At 39.6% G+C, this 27,808-nt stretch overlaps 1 protein-coding gene across 6 annotated transcripts in view; it reads right to left on the bottom strand.

Annotated features, from left to right (window-relative positions):
• Positions 1 to 345: 345 nt before the first annotated feature.
• MPHOSPH9 (M-phase phosphoprotein 9) overlaps positions 346 to 27,808 on the bottom strand; it is a 55,800-nt gene continuing 28,337 nt past the window's right edge. For 3 of the 6 annotated variants that reach the window (XM_020901304.2, XM_020901307.2, XM_020901308.2), the window contains 12 exons: positions 26,754 to 26,969; positions 23,141 to 23,188; positions 21,860 to 21,924; positions 20,347 to 20,448; positions 13,594 to 13,719; positions 12,292 to 12,464; positions 11,053 to 11,199; positions 10,117 to 10,237; positions 9,209 to 9,312; positions 8,283 to 8,530; positions 7,917 to 7,985; positions 346 to 4,205 (listed from right to left, as the gene is read on the bottom strand). In XM_020901304.2, the coding sequence (XP_020756963.2) occupies positions 4,104 to 4,205; positions 7,917 to 7,985; positions 8,283 to 8,530; positions 9,209 to 9,312; positions 10,117 to 10,237; positions 11,053 to 11,199; positions 12,292 to 12,464; positions 13,594 to 13,719; positions 20,347 to 20,448; positions 21,860 to 21,924; positions 23,141 to 23,188; positions 26,754 to 26,969 (1,521 nt within the window). In that variant the 3' untranslated portion in view covers positions 346 to 4,103. Of the gene's footprint in view, positions 4,206 to 7,916; positions 7,986 to 8,282; positions 8,531 to 9,208; positions 9,313 to 10,116; positions 10,238 to 11,052; positions 11,200 to 12,291; positions 12,465 to 13,593; positions 13,720 to 20,346; positions 20,449 to 21,859; positions 21,925 to 23,140; positions 23,189 to 26,753; positions 26,970 to 27,808 lie in introns of those variants that run through there. The other 3 variants (XM_020901305.2, XM_070475144.1, XM_070475143.1) reach the window with 3 other exon arrangements.

Below are 27,808 nucleotides of genomic sequence, written 5' to 3'. Positions count from 1 at the left end.
CGTTTCCAGCCCCAGCTGCTGTTCTGAGTCATCATCTGTCTCCTGCACAGGCATCCTCCTTGCCTGAGGATCTGTGGAAGCCAAACTGGGTGACAGATCCTTTCACTGCTACTTCTGCCTTGACCTTTACTTTTTTGATAAAGTTAAAAAAAAAAATTTTCAAAGCATATAGGTTTCCGGAGTGAGGCTCTCTGCCTGTAGGCCAGTCAGAACAGAGCCCCTGGACGGCTGCCCTTGTAACCCTGCAGTGCCTGCCCCCAGACCAGTAACTCAGAGGACTTAACACCATTAAAAACCAGAGCCCGCAACTGGCCAGCAGGAATAAATACACTGATAGCACAGATGTTTGTATCCACAAATATTTATTCAGTGCCTGTATGCAGAGAGATGGTCCCTGCTCTCTCGGAGCTTACAATTTCATCACTCCAGCATTCGACTAGATTTAAAAACTGCAACAAGGACTGGTCTTTATCTAATGTCAGCAGCAGGAAGCAGATTTCTCACTGTATTGGTCATGGTTACAGTTAAATTGTGAATAAAACATTATCTTTGAAGTCTGTAGTCACAGCAATGACATGGCATATGATTCCCAGCAAATGCAAAGTTATGGCTTGATTCCTCCTATTTGAGAGGGGTCTATTGAAATAGAACACAAATCAGAAAGGGAAAGCTTAGTAACACAGGTCCTAAGAATACTGGTGTAGTTTATTATTAAACTGCCACAGAACTCTTGGCAAGGTGGGAAATTATTTCCTGCAAAATTGGTGCAGTATAATTCATTTAATCAGACCTGCAAATTTCATAACCATGTACAATCACTTGTGATGGGTAAATACGATTTACCTTTGATTCCTAAAGGGCTCTAGATATGTATCGATATTTATTTTCTAGGGCTTCTTAAAGACTCACAGCACAAGTGGCACATTAAAATATACCTAAAACTGCTTTTGGGATATCTAAAAATCAAAATGACAGAAATGTCTAACTTCTCAGAATTCAAATAGCATTTAGCCAAGCACCTGGCTTTTCTGAGTTAAAAAGGGGAACAAATTCTGGTTGCTTATCAAACTCCAAAAGCAAATCATAAACTTCATGTTAACTTTCAAACATTCAGTGGCATCCTCTTCCTTTCTGTGGTCCTGCTTCACAGGCCAGCAACTTTAGAAGTCTAATTATAGACCATTCAAAGGAGCAATTATTTTTATTACATTGGCAATACTTTTTTTGGCAAAACAGCTTATATCAAACAACCCCCAAATCACATTTAAGATTTGCAGGGTATCTGAACTTACTAGAGTTCGTCAATTACTCATGGGGGGAAAAAAAAATCCACCAGAGGGAAGCTCACTTAAACCCCGAGAAAGCTCATTTTTTGCAAAAAGATGGAGAGAACATCTTTGACCACCTAACATATGTCAACCAGCCCAAGGCAGTTTTTAAATCAATTGCTAGGGACATGGTCTACTTTTCTAAGAAAGCACTGAAATCACTACTTCAAAAGCCTATTTAATAACTCAGAATGAACCTGAAATGTACTATTGATTGAAAATTTAAGAGACACCAGGCACTTTGCATATAACCTCCCACAATGGAAGGAAGCGTCTTATCATATCTTTACATGGAGGAGAGCCTGAGCAGGGTGTGACCCAGGTCTGGCTCGTCTGTCCCCTGCCAGCTCCCGCAGTCCTAGTGTGGATTGGCAGCTGTATCCACTCGGCACCTTCAAGCAGTCGAGTACTTTCCTCCCTCAGGCCTTGCAGTGAAGAGGAGGAGGCAGGTCTGGGAGACAGGACAGCAGTAACTCTATTTGAACTTTAAATGGCACTTCCTAGAAGTGGAAGGTTCACTCAGCAAAAAAACCTAACTGCAGCCAGCAACTAAAGTATAGTTTATCTCCCTGGGATACAACAGTTGCTTTTTAAGGTTGTCACCTTTCCAGCTTTTAGGCTGTTTTTAAACAGAGTAGTTGTACCTTAAGCATTACCAAAAGGAAAGACGGTTGGAAGGACTTTCCTTGGTGTCCTTCTTCACAGCTATGGAGAGAAAAGAATTTTTTTTTAATTTCTGAAGTGACTGATACTTCCAGTTTATGACATGTCACAAATCAAATCACATGTTTCCTGAGAGGCACAGAAGACACTTTAATGGGGCTTAAATACTGGAATATAACTACTAAGAAGAAAACTCCCTGGTAAGATAAAACTAATCTCTTCTGAAAGGGCAATTTCCTATTCTTTGGAATGTAACAGACTTTACAGTAAAAGCAGGGAACAATGAAACAGGCTAACAACTTTCAAGTGAGTTTTTAATGTCATGTATAGGAACATATTAAAGGGAGTATCACCAGTAAAGTCAATCCCTTTATTAAGTTTTGACACAGCTATACTGGAGATTGATTAAAATGAACGTTTTCTTCACTAGAACTAGGAGATTAAAAAGAAAGAAAGAAAAAAAAAAAAAAAGACTAGAAAAAAATACCGGGAGTAAGGCACTTAATTCTGATGAGTAACTCTGATTAGCCGGAGGTCTTCAACAGGTTGCAGGAGGTGGGAGCAAAGGTTTCATTCATGGACAGGAAGGAGCAGGAGAGGCAGCTGTCAGTCGGTTCCCCTTGCTGAGAACCCCCCACAACGCTGAGCAGGGAGCCAGGCCTGGAGCTCAGGCAGAGGAAGCTTTGGTGAAGGGTGCTCAAAGATTCTGAGATCCCTGCTCAAAGACATACATAGACCCTAGTGGAATACTGGGTGGCTTGGCTCACCGTAACTACATGCTATTAAGAGCCACGGAGAGGAGAAAAAGCTCAAAAGTAAACCAAACTTTAAAACCTGAATCATTGGGAATCAGTGTTGAAAGTGTGGAATGAGTCTTAGTTATCAACACATACTGAGCTTGAGTGGGAGCTGGGTTCTGACTGGCCACCAAAAAAGTGAGCAGCGGAGGAGCCCGGACCTTGACCAGCAGTCAGGACCTCTCCCTGCCGTACTTCTGGTCAGATCACAGCCTCCTGCCTACGTGGAGTTTCTGAGAGCAGGAGGCACTGCCAAGGCAGCGGGCTGGAGCCCCCCAGCAAGGCCAATCGAGAGGCACGGAGCTCTATCTAGACACATTACCTGTGCAGTAACAAGCAGCATAAGCTGCTCTGACCTCCACCTACAGTTCTTGCAGCAACTACTATGGAAGTGTTTTTCTTCCTCGGGAGGGTGGGGGGACAGGGGGGATGGTGGAGAGATGTTAAAACCGTCTTCCTGACAGTCTGACAGCTGAGGCCGTGTACACTGAGGAAACTGCTCTTACGACCTCACTGGGTGGTGGCCTGTATTTCATCAAAGCTTCTTATCATCTCATTGTCAAAGGTGGGACACAAGTTACATTCAGAAACATGGGCAGAAAGCTACAGCTCTCCAACTGACTTTTTCTGGAAAGTACTACATATGTCACAAAATTAGAGATTTTCATCTCTAGCATTTTTCTTTCTTACAAATAAGAAAGCTTAAGGGAAACAGAATGAAATATTCTCACTTTCAGAGCTTTCCAATATTCCATTATTTCCAACATTTCCATTATTAACTCTAATATTCAATCTAAGACACGTTTCAAACAGGAATTACATTACCATTTTTAAAAAAACTTCAACAGCTAAATCTAGGGTATGCTTTTTTTTTTTTGCATTCAGCATCTATTACTCTATCACTGTGGAAGCTCTTCTTAAGCATTTATTTAGAAAAAACTAGAATCATATTCACAACGTAGAACAAGTTTATAAAACTGGTGTGTAAAGTTCACCGTAAAAGGATAACACTATGTTTAGAAACAAAGCTGCCTCCCCTGCCCTATTTCTTTATTCTTGATATAAACAGGAGACGTATACTATTTAAAAATAATACTTTTTAAATAGTAAAATATACAAGAGATTCCTGAGCATAACAAAAATATCTTGAAAATATGTGGCCATCTGAAGTATAAAATAGCAAGTGTAAAGAATAGCATGATTGTAAAACTACGTTTGAAGGCTTAGAAACAGTATAAAATAGTTTGCCTTTTTTGAGTGCATAATTATATATTAGTGCAAACAAAAATGTCTCAAAATTTAATGACTACAAATCTCAAAGATTTGCAGAGGTGCGCAAAACATGGAATTTCTTTAACGTCATGCGAACAGAACCCAGCTCTCGATTAATCTCCTCCAAACGATCTTCCAAGGCTTCCTGGGCGAAAATAAAGGAAAAAACTTAATCAGAATTCTACCGAGTTCACCAATTCTATAAGTACCACCCAAAATGACCTCTCTTTCAGCAAATGAGCAAATTTAAACATCAAAATTAAAATTATTTTGGCTTTTATACAAATCGTCCTTTACATTATTTTATTGTAACCATTCAACCATTCAAGGTAACTGCTAAACTTTAAATATTCTCAATATGTTTGATACACTATGTGGAAATTATAGCAACAGCAACCCAGTTCTCTAGGAGAGAATTATTTGACTCTGCTGAACTGAGAACAGTACAAGAGGAACCTAGAAGGTTCTTCATACATTTCCCTCAGAAAAAATGGACACATCTGATTGGTGCTGTAACCCACTTATATCAGATAATTTTCTTCTGACCAAAATTTCTAGGTTAAAAAGGAAAAATGCTGGAGGATAACTTTCCAAGAAACAAGAGATTGTACAATGAATCAGTGTAACAACTGCTATTTTAAAATAACTACTACTACTGTTAAATAGTACCTGAAATATATATTCACCACTTTAGGTATTTTATTCAGTACTAACTCCAATGGTATCCTGAAATAAAACCTAAAAATTTTCTCTTCAACAACTTTCACTGTAAGAAATGAACAGTTCATTTTTAGGATATTCAGAAGATAGGAGAGCAAAAAGTAACAACCACTGTTCCTCTTTCCTGTTTTTTTATGTAGATAGGAACATCATTTTTAAGAAAAAAAATCAAACACTTCTTTAGAATGTTTTTCAATTTAACTTCTCGTTATGGAATATCCTTTATGAGATCATTTTAAATTAAATATATATTCTGAAACATGTCTCTACACATACCTAGAAATATTGCCTTAGGAATAATTCCCTGAAGTAAAAATGCTAGGTCCAAAAAAATGTGTAATTTTAAAGCTTTGGATACATGTCAAGCTGAATTCCAGGAAGTCTGCGACACTTTCTCCTTACTCAGTGTTGAAGGATAAGCTTTTCCCTAGCCCAGGTATCATTGTGTTTTTTTTTTGTTTTACACCCGCCAATGTAAGAGCTTAAAAATGATGCATGCACACGTGTGTGCTCAGTTGTGTCCAAGTCTTTGCAACCCCATGGACTGTAACCCACGAGGCTCCTCTGTCCATGGGATTCTCCAGGCAAGAATACTGGAGTGGGTTGTCATCTCCTCCTCCAGATTTTTCCCACCCAGAGATCAAACCCACGGCTCCTGCGACTCCTGCACTGGCAGGCAGTTTCTTTACCACTGAGCCTACTGGGAAGCCTTAAAAATTATGCTTTTGTTTAAATGTGTGTTTGTTTTTTTTTAACTCATTAGTGAGGTGGAGCATTTTTCACCTTTTTTTGCCCTTTTTCACGTACGAATCCTACACAAGCATCCTCAGCCCTTTTCTGTTGTTGTCGCCCTTTGTCTTCTTACTATATTGAAACAGCTTTGACATACATGACCAGAAACTAAGGCCCTTTAAAAGTCTTATTTTAAGAGCTTGTTGGGACTTCCCTGGTGGTAAAGAATCTGCCTGCCAATGAAGGAGACACGAGTTCAATCCCTGGTCCAAGAAGATCCCACATGCTGCAAAGCAACTAAGCCCATGTGCCACAACTACCGAGCCTGTGCTCTAGAGCCCGGGAGCCACAGCGACTGAGCCCCCGGGCGGCAACTACTGAAGTCCGCACACTCCAGAGCCTGTGGTCCGCAACGAGAAGTCACCACCACAAGAAGCCCACACACCACCACCAGAGAAAAGTCTGCACAGCGGCGAAGACCCAGCACAGCCAAAAACAAAAATAAATAAAATTCTAAGGAGCCTGGGCCTCCCTGATAGCTCAGCTGGTAAAGAATCCAATCCCTGGGTCAGAACGATCTGCTGGAGAAGGGATAGGCTACCCACTCTAGGATTTGTGGGCTTCCCCTGTGGCTCAGCTGGTAAAGAATCTGCCTGCAATTTGGGAGACCTGGGTTCAGTCCCTGGGTTGGGAAGATACCCTGGAGAAGGAAAAGGCTACCCACTCCAGTATTCTGGCCTGGAGAATTCCATGGACCAGTCAATGGGGTCTCAAAGAGTCAGACACCACTGAGTGACTTTCTCTTCACTTCATAAAGAGTTTATCATCATTAAGTAAACATACGTAAATATATATGGAACCAAATGTTTCAGATACATTTAGAATTAGAGAACCAACAAATTTTTCTTCTGCCTTCCCAATAAACTGTTTTATTTATTTTTGGCTGCACCTTGTGACCTGTGGGATCTGGGGCCAGGACCAAACCTGTGCCGCCTGCAGCGGAATCAGGGTCCTAACCACTGGACCACCAGGAAATTTCTCAGTAAGCTACTTAAAAATGAGTTTCATGTGTTGAGTCTTACCAATTATTGAATAAAAACTTTCAGAGCAACAAAGACAATGAAAGAAAGTCAGAAAAAAAGAGACGTTAAAGATAATGAAGATCCCATGTGGAATCTTCCTGGACTGGGGATCGAGCTCATGTCTCCTTCAATGGCAGGCAGATTCTTTACCACTGAGCCACCAGGGAAATGCCAACAAGCTCTTAAAATAAGACTTTCAAAGGGCCTTAGTTTCTGATCATGTGTGTCAAAGCTGTTTCAATACAGTAAGAAGACAAAGGGGAACAAAAAAAAAGGGCTGAGAATGCTTGTGTAGGATTCATAAGTAAAAACCTAGAAAAAGACCTCTTCTTCTTTCTATGTGTCTCTCTTTTCTTCTGATATCATAGATCAATCTGAGAATGAACTTTTCCTGACATTAAGCCACTGAAAAGCCAAAGCATGCAGTTATATGAGACACAGCACTGATGTGATGTTTAAAAGAGATTCAAAATGTCCCATGGTTTCATGCATTTTATTGATAATTCTCTTTGAAAAGCAACTAAAAGAAAGGCACATGGGCCATTTCACCTGTACCATCTCCTGCTCAATAATGGAGTCATATCTCTCTTTTTAACCTCACATCTATTCCAGTTGCAAAGTGCCACGGTTTCACACATTTACTAAACGGAAAGAGATTCAGAAATAATTTGCAGTTTGGAAAAAACAAAACACAAAAAGAGAGATTTAATGTGAGAGCCTTAACAATGCAGAAATCTGCAAACAGACATCTTGCCATTTGCTCCCAAGTCAGTTTCTTGAAAACATGATGGCATGAATGCCTTTTTCTTGGAAGTATCAAGTAAAATCACTTTGTTCCTGAAAGCTAGCATCAAGTTATAAAATACGCTGTCATTACCAAACACTTCCCATAAAGGCTCAAAGTTCTGATCAACTGTTGTAGTGTGCCTAAAAACTGACATTAAAGAACCACTGTGGGGGCCGTGCGGATTTCCCTGGTGGTCCAGTGGTTAAGACTCCACCTGCCGACGCAGGGGACATAGGTTTGATCCCTGGTCCGGGAACTAGGATCCCACATGCCTCGGGGAAACTAAACCCCTGTGCCACAACCACTGAGCCCTCGCTCTAGAGCCCACGCTCTGCAACAAGAGAAACCAGCCAAACAAGAAGCCCACGCACCACAACTAGGGAAAGCCCACACGCAGCCAACAAAAACCCAGCACAGCCATAAATAAGTAAATAAATACTTTTTTTAAATTAGAGGAAAAAAAAAATCCTCGTGGTTAAATGGAGCACTGACTAGCATCAGGCCTCCAAAGCAGATTCAAGCTAAAACACTTCACCTGATTTAATCTTGTCTGCAAAGTGACTCGTCCTCCAGTAGAAGGCATTCGGCTTAGTGCTGCCTCGATCTGGTAACACACACAAAAGACCGTTTAAATAAAAATAGGGGAATTCTAATTACTGGCAAGGATGTTTATAGCAGAATGGAAAGAAAAGACTTCAGCCTAGTATTTTCTTGTCCATCTCGACTTCACCTGAGTTCCCTCTGACACAGTTAGTAACGACAGCTCGTTCACACACGTTTCCAGTACAGCTTTGGATGGCATCAACAGTAACTTCCTGTGTTTGACTCAATAATTCCCTTCTGACTGTTCCTCAGACATATGTGTTCAGACAAAGATTTAAAACTTTTTTTTTGTTTTTACCTGGTCTTTTTCTTTTGTAAGTTCATCAAAAAACCGTTCCGTTTCAGCTAGGGTCCTTATCTTGGCTGTATACTCAAAATTGTTACCCTGTGGTGCTGTGGAGACAGGCTGACACTGTTCATAGCTAACTGACTTGTTCTTCTCCCAGGCTGGTCTCACAGAGACTTTCTTCGCTCCGTTTGGCAACGGTTCGGGGGAAGAGCTATGATTAACATGGATGTCAGTGGCTTTTTCTGAGTATTTTTTTTCTGCCAGAGAGAAAAGAAATTTCTTCCTTATCAACTCTTCTCAGAGAGCATGTACAATACTAAATATGCTACCCAACTTCACTTTCTGGAAATGGCTGCTGCACGGTCAAAAAAACGTAATGAAAAGAAAATATGTAATCAATCATATATACTCAGCTTTTTCTCCTCAGAATTCTAAAAACCTTTCCCTCAGTCTGACAATCTTCACATCTACCCTAAAAAACATATGCAAACTTTCTGTAAACTTGAAGCAAAAAAAGTTTAAAAAATAAGCAGCTCATTTAGTGGACATACGTCAACATTACAGAGTTAGCATTTTAATGGCTTGCCCAAGCAATTTCACATCTATTATTTTATAACTTTATTTCAAACGGAAAGTACAATTGAGAAAAAGGAAAAAACATCCAAAGCCTAAGTTGTATATAAGTCATAGAATATAAAAACCTGAACAGTATGGCCCTGGTAATTAAACATTAACACCCCCTGACCTCAGTTTCCCAACTTTCCAATGAGGATAATACTTACAAACAATATGAGCGTCAAAAATGCTTATTTTTAGAGGCCCTTGGGTAAAAAAAGATTTAAGTGCAGGCTATAATGACATCGAGAGCCTTGATACCAGAAACTCACAAAATGAATGACTAAAACCATAATTAATAATTTTTTAGGAAAAGATACCTTCCGAGTCATCTAGAGGAAGAAACTGGAGTTGTTTCCTTGGATTGGAACGTTGTACAGTAGACACAGGAACAGTATCTAAATCATCCAAAAGTATATCAAATCTATTGAATGAAGCAAGTTACTTGTGAGAAAAAAATGTTAACCGATGTCCCCTATTCTCCACTAGACAGATGAGCTGGCATCCAAGTTAACTCACATATTTACATATTTTTTAAGAGAGAAAGGTGGTCATATATTTTTTAAAACTTAAATTTAAATAATATTTTCTAACACAGAATTATATTTACATACTGGCGACTTAAAGCATTTACTGATACATGATCTCATCTGATCTTTGTAACAACCATATGAAATAAGCAGGTAGGCATTATTATCCCTGTTTTATAGAAAAGGAAACTGAGGTTCAATGTGCTTCATTAATTTTCCCCAACAGCCTGAATGAGCTGGGCCACCAGCTCTCCTGTCTTAGGAGTCAGTGGTCATCTCCCACCACAGCACACACTGCAGACCACCCCTCAGAGAGAATAAGCTTCTCAGGAGCACAGGTAAACTCATGTTTAGTGCCAGGGCCATATCAGGATAGCCCACTTTCTTGTACAAATGGCCCCCAGTTTTCCTATACCTTAAACCTTTTTAGGAAATCAAAGAATTACTCTATATCCAAAAGCTAGAAGGGGTTCTAAGGCATATTTAAATTTTATAGTAGCCAGTTTACATGGTTAAAAACTGTTTTCATGTATTATAGTACTTTTTTTATTTTTAATAGGGCGTTTATTTAAATGATTTAAATCCACAGAATCCCCACTGACAACTGAAAAATTAGTGATAGGTAGACGTAAAAGTTGACATTTAAAAAAAAAAATCAATTCTATACATATTTTGTTCTACAGTTTTAGAGAACTTACCTAATCGGGCTGCTTTCGTTTTTGCTAAGTAGATGACTAAATCCTGGGGACAAGTTTTCTTTAGGGGATCGCTTTGGACTATACGCCACGGTCACTGGTGTTAACATAATCTCTCTTTTTGCTACAGAGGAAAATGAAGAGGGGACAGTCTTTTCCTTCTATGTATAGGCTATGTTGGCAGAACATAGAAAAGTACTGAAAGAAAAACTAACTTTAAAAAGAATACATTTTCACTGTAAAACTTTTTGAAAGATAAACAAGAGTATACAAAATTAAAACAATTCATGCTTCTAACTATTTAGAGAAAACCACTGGCCACATTTTACTCTATCAGACTGTCACTGCAGTGCTCTGTCTCAAAACTGGTTTTTCAGGATTTTAGAAGTCGACTGGAAATAAGATGGAAACACCAGTGCACCTATGAACATTTCTAAGAGCACAGTCATATATGAATTTCTTCAGCTGCTTACAAAAATGGAAATTAAGAATACAGAAATCCACTGCTTAACTTTAAAATCATACTTGCAACTGGCTAAAGAAAAAGTTGACTAAAGCTGAGTAACTTTAGGTAACTATGTGGGAAAAAAAAAACAAAACAGCTTTTTTCCAGGCTAGCTTAATTTGTTTGAACTAATATTTAATTAGTCAGTCATCAAAATATTTGAGTTTGACTCAAAAACTGAAGTGGTACTAGTTGCAAAACATTTGTGGGGCACACATAAAAATCTCACTTTGATAAACGGTGAGAATTTCTTCAGTTATGGTCATAGTAACTGTGCAATCAGACAGTGTTACTAAACAAGATGGCATTTAGAGATTCGGTGTTCAGGGCACTGTACTAGGTGCTAGGAAGAGCATAAGGGAAGCAGAAAGCATCAATGTGTACAGCTCAGATGTCACTCTTCCAAGCCCAAGACAAAAACCTCTAACCCTTACTTGGAGTATTCGATCTACGATTTGAAGGTGGCAAAGATGATGATCTCTGTGAAGCAGAATTAAACCTCTTTTGTCTTTGCTGGGCACCTTTCTCTGGGGACCGACTTGCATTGACTGAAGAGTCAGTTGGCCGAGGATTCACCAATTCTGTAACAGAAAAATGTAAAAAACAAAACAATCCTAGCTTCAGTTATCTGCCTTCATCAACAGATGGTTACACAAAGCAAGCAGTTCTTCTATCTAGATTATAATGATTATTTGCAAATGCACCACATTATAATGAAAACGCTTGATGAAGAAAAATGTGGGAGTTTTTAATGAATTCATTCTGGTTCTCTGTTTACAACTGGCATTCAAGGTGATTTTTCAAGAGAGTTTATTTTTAGAAAACAGGTCACTAATTTATTTACTAGGAGATACTGCTTAGGAAATGCAACGCCGAAGATGTTAATGACGTGAATGGCAGGCCTGACCAAATAAGCGCCAGAGAAAGCACAAGTGCCCGGACTTGAGAAACACACTTCAAATATTAAACACACTTCTTGGGCTTCCCTGGTGGCTCAGTGGTAAAGAATCTGCCTGCCAGTGCAGGAGACACAGGCTCAATCCCTGACCTGGGAAGATCCCACATGCTGTGGAGCAAATAAGCTTGAGCGCCTTAACTATTAAGGAGCTCTAACTACTGAGCCCACACATCGTAGAGCCTGTTCTCCACGAGAGCAGCCACGACAGAGAGTAGCCCCTGCTGGCTGCAACTGGAAAAGAGCCCGTGCGGCAACTAAGACCCGGCATCGCCAAAAATAAACAAATGAAGTTATTTAAAAATAATAACAGACTGCTTGTCCTACTGACAGATGCTCAGTAAGCAAGAATGGGACCACAGGAAATGTTACATCTCACTTTATGAACTCCAAATGCCTGCTGTAACTTTCTGATTTGTGCAAGTGAGACAAACTGAGGTAGAAAGTTTCAAATACTCTTAAGAATGTCACAGAAATCTTTAATAACAGAAACTAATACGTCATTTACTTTGTATCAAAGTTATGTATGTAACGACAATGATACATTAACAATTAGTAGATTCAACTGTCTGAAATAGGGCTGAAGCAGCAGGAAAATAAATTTAACTTTTTATTACTTGAGGCATTTCATTTTAAGAAGGTATATAGTTGAGGGAGAAAGGGGAGGAGAGTTATGCATGCATCTGTATTTCTATCAGACAAGAAATAAAATACTTACTATTTGAGGTATCCTCTTTCTCTGTCTGTGTGCCCCAATTTTTAAATACTTTTTCTTCATCAAGTTCTTTCAAAGCTTTCATGATTGGTGTGTCTAAAGTCTCTCTCTGCTTTTTTATCAATAAACTTGGTGAACTTCCAGGTGAAAGATCCTTTTCCAGAGAAGAATGGGACCTTCAATAGTAATTACAAGACACACAGTGCTATGACCTGAATATTTTCTGTCTCCCCAAAATTCTTATGTTGAATGAGATTCTTATGATGAATTCTTATTCTCAAGGCAATGGTGTATATGTGGGGGGTGGGGAGGTGGGGCCTTGAAGGTGATTAGGTTTTGATGATAACATGAGAGTGAAGCCCCTACGCTGGGGTTAATACCTTTATAAAAAGAGGAAGAGATATCTTGATCTCTCCCCTCCACACATGCACCAAGGAGAGGCCACATGAGGACAGAATCAGGCCCCAGCCATGCAGGCACCCTGATCTCAGACTGCCCACCTCCAGAGCTGTAGAAAGTAACCGTTTGTTGCTTAAGCCACTCAGTCAAGGGTAATCTGTTGTAACAGCCTGAACTAAGATGGTTTACTAAGATTATTACTAGACAAGAGGAATAACATGAGGGTTGACAGTTACACTCCACAATGAATAAGTATGTTTTTCAATACAAATCAATAAAACTGAACCTGTTATGTAAGGCGAGTGTTTCCCAATCCTTTTCAGAGCCCAGCGCATGTTGTTGTTAGTCACTAAGTCGTGTCTGTCTCTCTTGTGTAGCCTGTACACAAGACAGACTGTGTGTAGCCCACCAGGCTCCTCTGTCTATGGGATTTCCCAGGCAAGAGTACTGGAGTGGGTTGCCATGCCCTTCTCCAGGGCATCTTCCCGACCCAGGGATCAAACCAGCATCCCCTGCATTAGCAGGTGGGTTCTTCACCACTGGGCCACCACGGAGGCACCCAGAAAAATACAATATTTATATGGCACTCTGGAGGAAATGAATGAGGTTGCTTCTGGGGGCTCCGGTGATCCATAGGGTGAGGATCAACCTCGTGTCCTAACTGCAAGCCCATGCACAGGGCACATGGCTATGCCAGGGGCACAAGTGCAGAGGCTCTGAACCGCCTTTAAAAGGAAAATTTCCTAAAAGCACTAGCCTCTCAAAGTAAAAGAAAAATCAGATTCTCAAAATTAAGACAGGAACAAGGAGATGGCTCTTTATACCTTCCTGAACTTTGAAAGGCAACTGAAATCTGTAAGAAAACCTAAGAGTGCCTATATGAGATCTTCGATGGAGCTGTCTCACCCAGGAAGGCAGGTGTCCTCCAGCTGGCTGTCCACCTTGGTGTCCAGGGGCTGCCCAGTGAAGATGGAATGCTCCGCTCCAGGGATCAGCCACTTCCTCCGACTGACGTCTGAGCCCGCCAGTGTGCTGCGGGGATGAGAAGTGTGCTCAGACGCTGCAAGGTCTGCGCTCTGCTTTAGACTGAGCACAGACAGCAAACAACCTGCTCTGAATTACCATTTCCACGTTTACCCAGGGATTGAAAGACCGCATAGAACAATCTTATCATTGTAGCTAGATGAACTCTATTTTAAGGTTTTCAGCTCCAACTGAATTGCTCTTCTTGGTCTCGGAAGAACAAGAAGACAAATCTTCAACAAATCAATGTATAACTTAAAACAAAACATCTAGCTCACACCTAGAAAATTTCATAATTTGTGAATGCCTTGAACTAAATCTAGACTCAAGCTTTAGTGCATTCACGTGCACCCAGCTCCGAACACCCCCACCCAGCCCCTCACCACACTTCACACCCTTTATGGCCCATCAGAGCTCAGGGCCAGGGAATGAAGGACGGTCCTGCCTCTCCCTCCTAGACCAGGAGGGCTCACAGAATTTTCTGAAAGACAGAAAAGGCCTTGCATCTGCATAGTCCAATACTGTAGCCATCAGCCACAAACACATAATACTCGTGGATGCTTGCCACAGAACTAGATTTAAACAGCTCTGTGGAGAAGGGCCCTGTTGTACCAAACAGTGCCGTTCCAGACCAGGACGATCCTGCCTCTGTTCCTGTGAAGCACAGCCTGTCCGAAGCTCATTTCACCATCCTCTGGTAGCTCCTGCCCTCATCCTGAGCACCCTCCCCATGCACATGGGAGCTGCTCCACGATCCGCCAAGCATGCAACTCTCAGAGGATGCTCACTGGACTTTTTCACCCTAGAGAAGACAGTCCCCTCAGAAATCAAACCTACAGGGACTTCTCTGGTGGCCCTGTGGCTAAGACTTTGCACACCCAATGCAGGGGCCCCAGGTTCGATCCCCGCTCAGGGAACTACATCCCACATGCTGCAACTGAGAGTGTGAATGCTGCAACTAAAAATCCCGCATGCTGCAACTAAGATCTGGAGCAGCCAAATATTTTTTAAAAAAGGAAATCAAACCTTCAAGATCCTTCTGACTCCCATGCTCAAGCATCCACATGCACAACACTCTCACCACAAGGCCCGTGACCCTGGGCCTCCCCCCTTCCCTGGGCATATGGCTCCTCTTTACCACTGCCCCCCCCCCATCCAGGACACTCTCCTGCTGATCATTACTCATTGCCTGGAACCCCTTCTTTGCTCACTTTCCAGCACACCTGACTGGCAGCAAGACCTAAGCCTGGATGACTACAATGACCTCACTTTTCTTCGGTGTCTGTATTTTTACAGCTGAGCTTTGCGGGAAAAAAGCTGCTTGCCTGTGTAGACTGGGGCATCATCAGAGAATCGCTATCTCAAGTGGACGCCCGACACTGGCTGCCAACACGTCTTCCTTTAATCAAGGAGCTCCAATTCCCCAAATTCGACTATCTGACACCCTCTCCACTCTCCTCAAGCCCCTCGCCCCAGCCTTGACTGTCAGGTGATAACTGCCCATCACACTCCAGAGAAAAAAACAGAAACCAGGAGAAAGGAACTCCTGTCTTCCTGCAGCTTTTCACAACCAAACTTTTTTTTTCAAAGGGTTGTCTCATCTATTTTCATTTCAGTCCCAGTCACTCCTCTTCCCCTCAGTTTTTAAACGAAGAATCATTTCAAACATTTTTAGAAAATTACAAAGAGTACCATAACAAGCACTCGCCCATAGTTTTTAACAAATGCTAACATCTTACCATATGTGTTTTAAATTTTAAGACATAAAAAACATATTTCTGGTTGTTTACATTTTTAAAATTACATAAAGGGCATAATGTACAGATCCTTTTAATACTTTTTCTACTCAACATTCTCTATGAGACATACCCATGTTAACACATATATAAACCTCTACCATATTAACCATTTACCCACAGTATGACTGTATCCCAAGTTATTTATCCTTTCCTCTGTTGGTGAATGTTTAGTTTTCAATGTACTCCCTTTTCAGCAATTCTATAATAAACATACATAAGAATTTCTCTAAGGTAAATATCTACTGTATGTGTGCTCAGGTGCATCTGACTCTTTGCAACTCCTTGGACTGAAGCTTACCAGGCTCCTCTGCCCATGAATTTTCCAGGCAAGAATACTGGGGTGGGTTGCCATTTCCTACTCCAAATACCTACTAGGTTGGTAAAAAAGTAATTGAGATTTTGCACTGTTGAACCCTGCTATTTGATACTGGAATACCTTATTAAATGTGGTTATGTTATACATAATTTTAATGTGCATTTATTTTTAATTACTTGCGGTTTATTTTAGACTATAGAAATGATGTTAGACAAAAAGCAAATTCAAGTGATTTTTTTTTTTTTAATTCAAATTCAAAATGGGTTGTAAAGCATCGGAGACAGCCTGCAACACCAACGATGCATTGGGTCCAGGAACTGCTAAGGAAAGTACAGTGCAGTGGTGATTCAAAAAGTCCTGCAAAGGAGACAAGAGCCCTCAAGATGAGGAGTGCAGTGACAAGTCATTGGAAGCTGACAACAACCAATTGAGAGCCATCACTGAAGCTGATCATCTTAGAACTACACAAGAAGTTGCCAAAGAATTCAATGCCGTAAGTGAAAGTGAAAGGGTTTCCCTGGTGGCTCAGCTGGTAAAGAATCTGCCTGCAGTGCAGGAGACCTGGGTTTGATCCCTGGGTTGGGAAGATCCCCTGGAGAAGAGAATGGCTTCTCACTCCAGTATTCTGGCCTGGAAAATTCCATGGTCTGTACAGTCCATGGGGTAGCAAAGAGTCAGACACAACTGAGCGATTTTTTACTTTCACTGGCATTTGAAAGCAAATTGGAAAGGTGAAAAAACTCACTAAGTGAGTGCCTCATGAGCTCACCACAAATCAAAAAAATTGTCGTTTTGCAGTACCGCTTTCTCTTATTCTACACAACAATGAACCATTTCTCATAGGATTGTGACATGCAACAAAAGGTGGACTGTATACAACTGGTGATGACTAGCTCAGTGGATGGACCGAGGAGCAGCTCCAAAGCACTTCCCAAAGCCAAACGTGCACCAAGAAAAGGTCACAGCCACTGTGTAGTGGTCTGCTGTCCGCTTGATCCACTACAGCTTTCTGAATCCCAGTGAAACCACCATATCTGAGAAGTATGCTCAGAAAATCGATGAGATACACCAAAAACTCAAAGCCTACAGCTGGTCCTGGTGAACAGAATACGCCCAATTCCTCTTCAAGACAACGCCCAACCACATGCAGCACAACCAACACTTCAAAAGTCGAACAAACTGGGCTACAAAGTTTGGCCTCATCCACCATATTCACCTGACATCTCGCCAACCAACTACCACTTCTTCAACCATCTCCACAACTTTTTGCAAGGAAAATGCTTCCACAACCAGCAGGAGGCAGAAAATGTTTTCCGAAAGTTTGATATATCCCAAGGCACGGATCTTTACACTACAGGAATAAACAAACTTATTTCTCGTTGGCAAAAATATGTTGGTTGTAATGGTCCCTGTTTTGATTAATAAAGATGTGTTTGAGCCTAGTTATAATGATTTATCTGGAGGAGGGCAGAGCAATCCACTCCAGTATCCTTGCCTAGAGAATCCTATGGACAGAGGAGTGTGGTGGGCTACAGTTCATAGGATCACAGAGTCAGACATGACTAAAGTGACTGAACACATAATGATTTAAAATTCACAGTCTAAAACTGCAATTACTTTGGTACCAATCTAATAACTAGCATCCTATTTCTTTTGCAACTAGTTTTTTGTTGTTGTTCCATATTATGTTAAGATTAAACCATGTTGAGTCTAGTTCAGGAGTGGGCAAATTTTTTCAGTAAAGAGACAGATAATAAATATTTTAGGTGTTATCAGCCACATAGACCCAGTCCCAGCTACTCACCTTTGCCACTGTAGGACAAAGCAGCTATAGATAGCACGTAAGTGAATAAACCTGGATGTGAGCCAATCAAACTTTATTTATGGACACTAAAAGCTGAATTTCATATAATTCTTATGTATCATGAAACTTTTCCCCGAAAAATTAAAAACAAAAACCATTCTTTGCTCACAAACCCTACAGAAACAGGCCATAGGCCTGGATTTGGCCAGGGAGCTGTCGCTTGTCAACCCCCGATATAGTCTGTATATGGTCACGCTGAGCAGTATTATGCATAAATGTATCACAATACACTGATATTACAGCTGTTAGATATCTAGGTTGTTTTCACTCGCTCTTCATTCAATACATTCCCAACTGGCTTCCGCTTCTATGGCTCTACACAAACTGCTCTCCAGGTCATCAGGAACCCCCAGCTTGCAAACGCAATGGGCATTCAGTCTTTATCTCACTGGCTCTCATGGGAGCTGCTTCAGTCTTCCTCCTGTTTGCTAGCAGCTATTTCTCAGTTTCCTTTTCCAGCTCCTTCTCTACCCAAAACCAAAACACTGGGGCTCTTCAGAGCTCTGACCTGGACTCACTTCTCACTACACACACCCATCCATCCAATAACTTTAAGCGCCACTTACAAAGACAAAACTCTAGTATTTATAACTCCGGCCTTCTTTCTGCACTCCAAATGCAAATTTATCATCCCCTGCTTGAGTTCCACTTGGAATTCACATGAATCTCACACTAAAATATTCAAGATGAAAATTCTGATCTTTACTCCATGGTCTGCTCTTCCCATCTCTTCCCTGGTTCAATGTGACACCCTTAGCTGTTTAAGACAGAAACAAAGGTTTTACCTGGCCTTATCTGACACCTCCCTTTCTTACCCTCCATCCAACTCATAACCGTGTTCTGTGGCTTCTGCCTCCAGAATTTTCTCAAATCCATCCCCTCTACCCATTTCTGTGACCACAACCCAGCTAATACCATCACTCTCCAAGTCCTTCAAGAGTCCAATTAGTCCGTCTTTTCCCTTCCTCATGGCAGGTTCACCGAACAAAATTATAAATCAGGTGACACAATTTTACTGTACAAAAAGCCCTTCAAAGGTGCCCCAATGGACTTAGAGTAAAACCCAAACCCTTGACCATTGCTTCAACAGTTACGTATGATGGGAACAGTAAGGCCACACAAGCCTCCTCTGGGTTCTTCAAACATAAAACTAAGCTCTCTCCTTCCTCAGGACTCAGCAAGACCACTGTCTCCGTCTGGAACACTCCTTCCCTTCCACACCTCTCTCCTGAACGACTCCACACACGTCTTACCTCTCTGCTTACATGTCCCCTCCTCAGAAGGGCCTTTCCCCCCGGGCAAACCTTAGTCCTTCCTTTTTTCAATCTCAAACATCCAACTTCAGTTATTTACATATCTTTTTCTTTAAATAATCTATTATGTCCCACATAAGATTAATTAGTAAAGATTTAGAAAAAGTTTCTCCTTTGACAACTACAACTTAAAAAGGTTAACAACACAATGTAAAAGTATTCTGATAAAACATCAATATTAGGAAGTTATAATCTACTCTTTATTACTCTTTTTTTACATCAAAATCATAATGAAAAACAATTCAAATTATGAAAAAACTTACTCTGTAAATGTATCATCAAGATAATGTTCTTAGCTTATAACAAAGCTAATCTGGAAAAACTAAAAAGAAAAATTCACACAACCTAACGCAGATCCATCATCATTAGGTTTTCATTAACACAGGAATGAAATTTATGGAAGTTAAGAGCTACGGCAACTCACTCCAGTGAGTGATGAGCCTGATAGGCTACAGTCCATGGTATTGCAAAGAGTTAGACACGACTAAGCAATTGAGCCCAAGGGCTAACAGACCTTTAGAGATGTTGTAGTCCAATGTCCTTGTTTTTACAGATAAGAAGACTGAGCTCCACAACATCACTCATTATCAGAGAAATGCAAATCAAAACCACAATGAGGTACCATTACACGCCAGTCAGGATGGCTGCTATCCAAAAGTCTACAAGCAATAAATGCTGGAGAGGGTGTGGAGAAAAGGGAACCCTCTTGCACTGTTGGTGGGAATGCAAATTAGTACAGCCACTATGGAAAACAGTGTGGAGATTTCTTAAAAAACTGGAAATAGAACTGCCATATGACCCAGCAATCCCACTTCTGGGCATACACACCAAGGAAACCAGATCTGAAAGAGACACGTGCACCCCAATGTTCATCGCAGCACTGTTTATAATAGCCAGGACATGGAAGCAACCCAGATGCCCATCAGCAGACGAATGGATGAGGAAGCTGTGGTACATATACACCATGGAATATTACTCAGCCATTAAAAAGAATTCATTTGAATCAGTTCTAATGAGATGGATGAAACTGGAGCCCATTATACAGAGCGAATGAGCTCCAAAAAAATTAAGTGATTCATCTGAGGTCTCACAGCTGGGCAGAGTCAAAAACCAAAAACCATCCAAATTCTCCTCAGTCCCAATCTGCTTCTACTAATTCCTCCTTTTGGCAAATGCCTCTGCATAAGAGTTTTCATGATATCTAACAGTAAGATGCTTTCACACATAAGATATGTGGTGACATTTAACCCTGTCTTCCTCATGATTTAGACAGATTGAGTGTCTCAGCTCAATTATAGGCTTTACCTGTTACTAGTTTCACAGAGATAAAACGAAGTAACTTACTTGGCATGTGAGGGTCTCATGGGAGTTTTAGAATTATGACGAAGACTCAACATATTTTCATGCTCTACTTGCTTGACTTGAGCTTCAAGTTTTGAAACTGTCCTAATTCAAAAGCAGTAAGATAAATTAAGTACATTTCAACAAGCTTAAAATACAGCTCAACCATAAATTACTTATTTAACAGACATTTCTAGGGAAGGGGTGACAAAAGAGATGAAAATCCACAAAACTTTTTCATAGTAAAATGTCACATTAAACTTTAAAAAGCTGAACAAAATCAGGGAGAATAAACAGAAAGGCAAATAGAAAAAAATCCTACAAAGGAGCATTTCATATGCTGTAGCTAAAGGAAAAGGGAACAACAAATGCATTTAATACAGCAAGTAGAAAAAAAATTTAGAAATTTGACTATAGATAAAACAGTACAAATTAAATAAAAATAAAATTCAAGCAATCAAATAAATTGCAATTTGCAAATAAACTGCAAAAGGTGTTTAATTCTAACATGTACGTGATACGTACAAATACACACAGGTTAGGCTCTCACAAAAGAGGAAGCAAGCTTTCCATCCAAAGCAGACCTATTAACAAAAACTTGCTTTCTGAACAACTCTCAACTTACAGGCAGCTCATCTGATTTGTGCCATGTTCAGAATAAGAGTTTATCTTCAAGTTCACCGACAGAAAATAAGTACTATGGCCAATTAATTATTTTGAGGCTTATCTTCGCATTCTTTCTGTTGTTTTAAAACTTTTGAATATGTCTTTATCTCATCTTTCAAATTTAGATTCTTACCTACTCTGTTGCAGGGAAGGTTTGAGAAAGAAAGCTCCAACAGGGCTAATTGTGTATACCAATCTGATAACAAAACTATCCTTAGAACTGAATGCCTCACAGAAAAGACTTGAGCAGACAAGAAAGCTACACAGTACTTCTGTTCTTTCCAATGAGAAGTCCTTAAGAGTATGGTAAAATCTCTAAATAAGGGACATCATTAATATCCAAACACAAAAATACACTCTGAAGCCAATTAGAAATATCTAATCATGGCCATGGGGACCATTTACACACTGTGCCTTACCTAATTAAGCAAATCAGATCATGAATACAGCCCCCAAACCTGGTCTTTAAGAAATATATAACCACAAAACTGGTGTGAATGCTGTTTCCTTTCTGGAGCATGAAAATAATTTAGTGAATTAGACTATGTCTTAAAATTATTTTCAATGATTTAATATCACTTAGGCTTTACCTATGCTAAGAAAATGCACAATGTTTAAGCACATGCACACCTTGTGGGCACAGCCACCAATGTGTTCTAATTATTTTAAAATCTTCGGCTAAAATCAAATGTATTTCCAGGTGAAGGGAAGCTGAGGATAAAATCTAATCTCAAAGTGCTTAAAAATTCTCAAGAAAGGGTTTTCTTTCCCATCATTTTCAATAAAGACACATATTTAAGGGCTGAAACAATTAGAGGTTTTTGCTTATTAGTAGGATAATAGATTTTACCTTTTCAAATCAGAAATCTGAGTATGTGCATCAAGCAATTTGTTCTCAGTTATATTTAATGTATCCTATGAAAAATAAAGAAAAAATTCAGATAACTGAAGACAAATATTTAGATGTATTCCTTTTAAGATGCATAATATAAAACTAATCTAAGACTACACCAAAAGAGAACTACAAAGAAAATTACACAGATACTCAGCAAGTCCGGCATCAACCAGAGAAAATACACGTAACACAAAGGAAAAAAAGAGAGAGAGAGCAAACACTGGTTTAATCAAATAGCTGTGTGTAAGTCCCCTTTTTAATAAAAGTGAAGTAAAGTGAAGTCACTCAGTCATGTCTGACTCTTTGCGACCCCATGGATTGTAGCGTACCAGGCTCCTCCATCCATAGGATTTCCCAGGCAAGAATACTGGAGTGGGCTGCCATTTCCTTCTCCAGCGGATCTTCCCAACCCAGGGACCAAACCCGGGTCTTCTGCATTGCAGGCAGACGCTTTACCATCTGAGCCACCAGGGAAGCTCCATCCAAGTACTAACCAGGCCCAACCCCGCTTAGCTTCCGAGATCAGACGAGATCGGCCGTGTTCAGGGTGTATGGCCGAGGACTCCCTTTTTAATAAATAAAGCCTGTTATGCTTTGCTTGATTAGAAACAATCAGCGTCAAAATTAACATTTTTAAACACAAACTGACTGAAACCTCAGCAAATGGAAAAACTAAAACCTGTAATCATGAGATTTCAGCTGTAACGACTAGCCCCTGAAACCCAGACATCCTGGCTACCAACCTGTGCTGGCCTTTTCACTAACCTTGGATAATCACAACTCTGCATTTTATGCAACAGAATTACGTGAAACTCACTTATATTGTGGACTTTCAGTGAATTAGAATATGTAGATCCCAAACAGAGTTTTAATTAAAAGAATTCAAACACAGGTTATTCAACCCCACAAAAAGCTACTGTTTGGCAACACAAAACTTTAAATAGTATTAATTATGTGCATTTGTATGGTATTTTATACTCTTCTAAAAATTTCATCTCATCTCAAATGAAACAACCATTCAATAAATATTTTTTAAATTAACAAATTTAACAAACTTGTGAGTTCAAGGGCAGATATTTGAAAATAAGGATACTGACAAAGAGAGGATAAGTCTAGTTCAAATAGCCAGATGGGCAAAAAGGCGTGGAGAAAAAAGGGAGACAGTCAGATCTGCTGACTTCCAAACTGATGCATCTGCCCCACAGAAAGTTCAGAACATGAATCATTGACCATTACCTTTACTCTTTCGTGTTCTTTTCCAAGGGACTCATACTCTCCTAAAAGCTACAAGGAAAAAAAAAAGAATTGCATCACAAGATTAAATATTATAACATCAACGGAGTCTATGAAAATCTATAAAATCACTGCCCATACTCTTCAAAGATGCTAGTGTCATGAAAGGACAATGATAACACATTGTTTCATATTAAAGGCGACTAAAAAAATGAGAAACAAAAAAGGAAAAAAAAGAGATGAGTGAGGGAATTCCCTGGTGGTTCAGTGGTTAGGCCTCCCACAAGCTGCACAGTGTGACCAAAAGTAAACAGTCACATGTGGCTAGCAGCGATGCTAGAAGGCACAGTTCTATAAAATAGTCTGTGATCTTCAAAGAGTTTGAAGGTTATAAAAGAAAAACAAAAACTGAGGAACTGCTCCAGATTAAAGGAGATAAAAGAGATATGACAACTCAATGCAATGTGTAGTCTTGGATTAGATCCTGAACAAGGGAAAAGAGATCTGTTATCTCTTTTATCAAAAGTATAACTAACATTTTGATATAACTAACATTTATAGTGTAATTCACAAAAATTGAATGGAGTATATAAATTAGAGTACTGTACTGGGAAACATAGTTTTTTGAGGCAGAAGCCCAGTGTGTCTCCCTTTGCCTGCTACAGCTATCCTTTCCTACTTCACCCCCTCAAAAGATTACTGTACTAATTTCCTAATTTTGCTACAGTTATATAAAAGACTGTCTTTGTTCTTAAGAAATACACCTCGAAGTATTTAGAGATAAAGGTGCATTATATCTCTAACTTAGTCTCAAATAGTTTAGAAAAAAATTTTTTTCAATCATTTAACTACATGTGGACAGAATGATAAAACACATAAGATGTTATTCAGAATCTAGGTGAAGGGTATATGAAAATTCTTTATACAATTTTTGCAACTGCCTGAAAGTCTGATGTTATGTTAAAATAAAAACTACAAGAAATTTTAAAAACCAGGAGCTCCTATACTCACACACACTAAAATTATACTATCAGTACATTAAATAAGAACAATAATAATCGAACAATATAAAGTTCTAATAAAATACAGCACATTGAACAGTGTTAATATGCACGCCCTCCTGAAACTTTACTAAAACGACTGTAAAAGAATAAAAAACAGTGCTTGCTGACATGTTATGCTGAAAATGATACTTTACTTCTGTGATTTTCCTCCTAATAACCCCTAGTCTAATGATGAGAAAAACATCAGTCAACTCTCAAGGGACATCCTGCAAAACACCTGCCCAGTCCTCCTCCTCAAAACTGTCAAGGTCATGAAAAAGGAGGAATGTCTGAGAAATTGTCACAGCCAAGAGGAATCTATGGAGATGTGATGGCTAAATGTAACCTTATCTCCTGGAGGGAGTCCTGGAGCAGAAAAGGAACATTAGGAAGAAAACAAGGAAATCTAAATAAACTGTTGCATTTATTTAATAATAATGCATCAAAATGTTCATTAATTGTGGCCAAGGTACCATACAAATGCAAGATGCCAAAAACAGGGGAAATGGTGTGGGGCGTATGGGGATACTCTACTGTTCCCTCAGTTTTTCTGTAATTCTATTTTTAAAAAATAAAACTTTTTTTTTAATGTAAAGTGGGGTTGTAACTATAAATGTTTTCAGATATGGAAGGCCTCAAAATTTGTCTCATGCTTCTTTTTCTCAGGAGATGTACACTAGCAAAACAGAGGATGTAGAACCTACACAAAATGACAGATGTAGCACAGAAAGGAAGGAGAGACAACCCTCAGGATGATGACAAAGGCAATCCCTACAAATCTGTGTATCAAACCTCAGAGCAATCAGTTCAAACTGAAGCAAGGATACTAGGGAGGCAGGCAAGGGGAACGGAAGTGCTATGTATGTTTAAAAAAAAAAAAAACAACAACTAAGCAGATTAAAAATAAGGCAATTAGTAAAGTGAGGGAAAATATAATAAAAGTTGTAAGAGAAAGGAAATAAAATCACTGAACACTGCAGCTTAGCTCTGAAATATATTTACATGGACATAATACTGAATTCTAATCCACCTATAAATAATTTATTGTATTTAAAATCTAAGATACCACTGATCAGAAATCATACTATTTAACCACTGATCAGAAATCATACTATTTAATATTATTTACTAAAATACTAAGAGGGGGCTTCCCTGATGGTCCAGTGGTTAAGAATCTGCCTTGCTGGGACTTCCCTGGTGGTCCAGTGGCTGAGACTCCATGGTCCCAATGCAGGGAGCTCAGGTTCATTCCCTGGTCAGGGAACGAGATCCCACATGCTATAACAAGAGTTCGTTCACATGCCGAAACGAAAAGATCTCACATGCCACAACTAAGACCTGATGAAGCCAAATAAATAAATAACTTTAAAAAAAAAAAAAAAAGAATCTGCCTTGCAATTCAGGGAACACCGGTTCAATTCCTGGTCCGGGAAGATCCCACATGCCACGTGGCAGCTAAGCCTGAGTGCCATAACTATGGAGCCTGCACTCTGGAGCCCAAGAGCTGCAACTGTTAAACTCTGCACGATGCCAGAAGAGAAGCCACCGCAATGAGATGCCCATGCACCACAAGTAGAGAGCAGCCCTCACTCTCCACGACTAGAGAAAGCCCACGCAGCAGTGAAGACCCCGAACAGTCACAAAATGCTAAGAGGAAAGAACGCTGCCAACTAAAAGAGACATAATAGTGTAAAAATGTGTTCCAATTTCAGAGTTGTTCAAATGTAAAGAATAAGCTTCTTAGAATCAATTTAATCATACTGCAAAGAGGGGGACAAGTGTTTGGGAGCCAATGGTGTAAGAAAGCTAAACTGTAGTGATATTGCACAGAAGGAAGTCAATGTATAACGTCTGAGACTGACAGGTAAAAGGAAAGAGCAATGTAAGTTTATTATTTAGAAACAGGGAGCAAAATTTTAGAAGAAATAACTAAAACGGCTGAAAAGAACAACCTCTAGGATAGAGGAATACAAGTTAGGAAGAGGTGGAGAAGACTGATGTTTCTCACTTGAAATTTGACCATTTAAACCATTTACATGTATTATATTCATGAAAATAAATGTTAAAAAACAAAGCAGCAAGAATCAAATCTAAAGCTACCAGAAAGAAAATTTCAACAGCCGGAAATACTTCCAGATTTTTTATGTACTGTAACAAAAATATTAATAAAAACTTACACCAAAAAAACCTGAAACTTAATCCATCTTTAATGTGATACAATTCTAAATTTTAAGTGAAATTAAATCAAAAGGAAAAATTCTATCAAGCCTCTTCTAAATCTGGTTCATTTTACCTTCCTGACGCACAGACGTTGATTTAAGACCACTCAAAAGCTGCCCTGCTAGCGACCGAAAGGCGTGGGAGTGACACCATAGTTCTGAAAGCCCTGACTTCCTGTTTCAAGATAAGACCCAACCGACTCGACCAGAAAGGTATACGGATATTTGCAGCTACAGTAAAGTCATGTAAAGTGAAAACAAACGTGCAAAATGTCATAACAGCTTGTAAGACTACAAAACCTGAACCTACTTTTAGCCAACCACAGAACTGAGTTATCGTTACTTGTCACTTACATCTTGAAACATTTTGTGTTCTCGTTTTAGTCTTGCTTCTTTATCATCTGAGAGTTTGTAAGCATTCTCAAATGCCTCTTCCAAATCCTGAAGTCTAGATTTCAGGCGAATAATGGTATTATCTTTTTCCTTATTACTTGTTCTCATTTCTTCAATTCGTTCCTGCAGAATTTTGGAGGCACTGCTGGCTGCGTTGAAGCGTTCTCTGAAATCACTCTACAAAACAAAGACAAGGATAATACATTGTTTTCAATAATAAGAAGTTTCTAAAAAACAGAGGTCTCACCAGCAGCTAATAAAACTGCAGACACTAAAATATAAAAACATATAAACGGAAATGAACACATTTGATATTCTCTTATACCCTAGGAATGGAGACTAGAAAGGATTACCCTACAGAACAATACACAGAAAACCACAGAGGCATTCTGATTCCAGGACTCACCTATAGACCACTTTAAAGAAGAAAAAAATCTCCATGACTATCAAGAAACTGATTCTGAGAGCAAAACTGGAATTTTTTGTCTCACATTAATATTCATGGGGGAAAAAAAGCATCTCTTACCATATTGTCTCATAATGAAAATAAAATTCAAAATGCATCTAATCTGTTAATATTCATTCAACAATCATTAATTGCAAATCCACCAGGCACCAGGTTACTAGGGTGCTAGAAATGTAAGATTAACAGAAACGTCCCTGACTTCATCAAGTTTATAGTTTAGGAGGTGCATGCATGTGTATGCATGCTCAGTCACTCAGTTGTGTCTGACTTTGTGACCCTATAGATTATAGCTGCCAGGTTCCTCTGTCCATGGGATTTTCCAGGCAAGAATACTGAAGTGGGTTGCCATTTCCTCCTCCGGGGATCTTCCTGACCCAGGGGATCGAACCCACATCTCCTGCATTGGCAGGCAAATTCCTTACCACTGAGCCAAATGGGAAGCCACAGTTTAGGAGGAGACAAAGGTAACTAAATAAACATCAAAGACACAGAAATAATGTCTGAATATAACTGGCATTTTCCAGCAAACATTGTTTGTAAAATTACACAC

This window comes from Odocoileus virginianus, chromosome 12 (assembly GCF_023699985.2).
Source record: "Odocoileus virginianus isolate 20LAN1187 ecotype Illinois chromosome 12, Ovbor_1.2, whole genome shotgun sequence".
NCBI lineage: Eukaryota > Metazoa > Chordata > Mammalia > Artiodactyla > Cervidae > Odocoileus > Odocoileus virginianus.
Note: the sequence above shows the minus strand (reverse complement) of the source record. Positions and strands in the feature narration are given on the sequence as shown.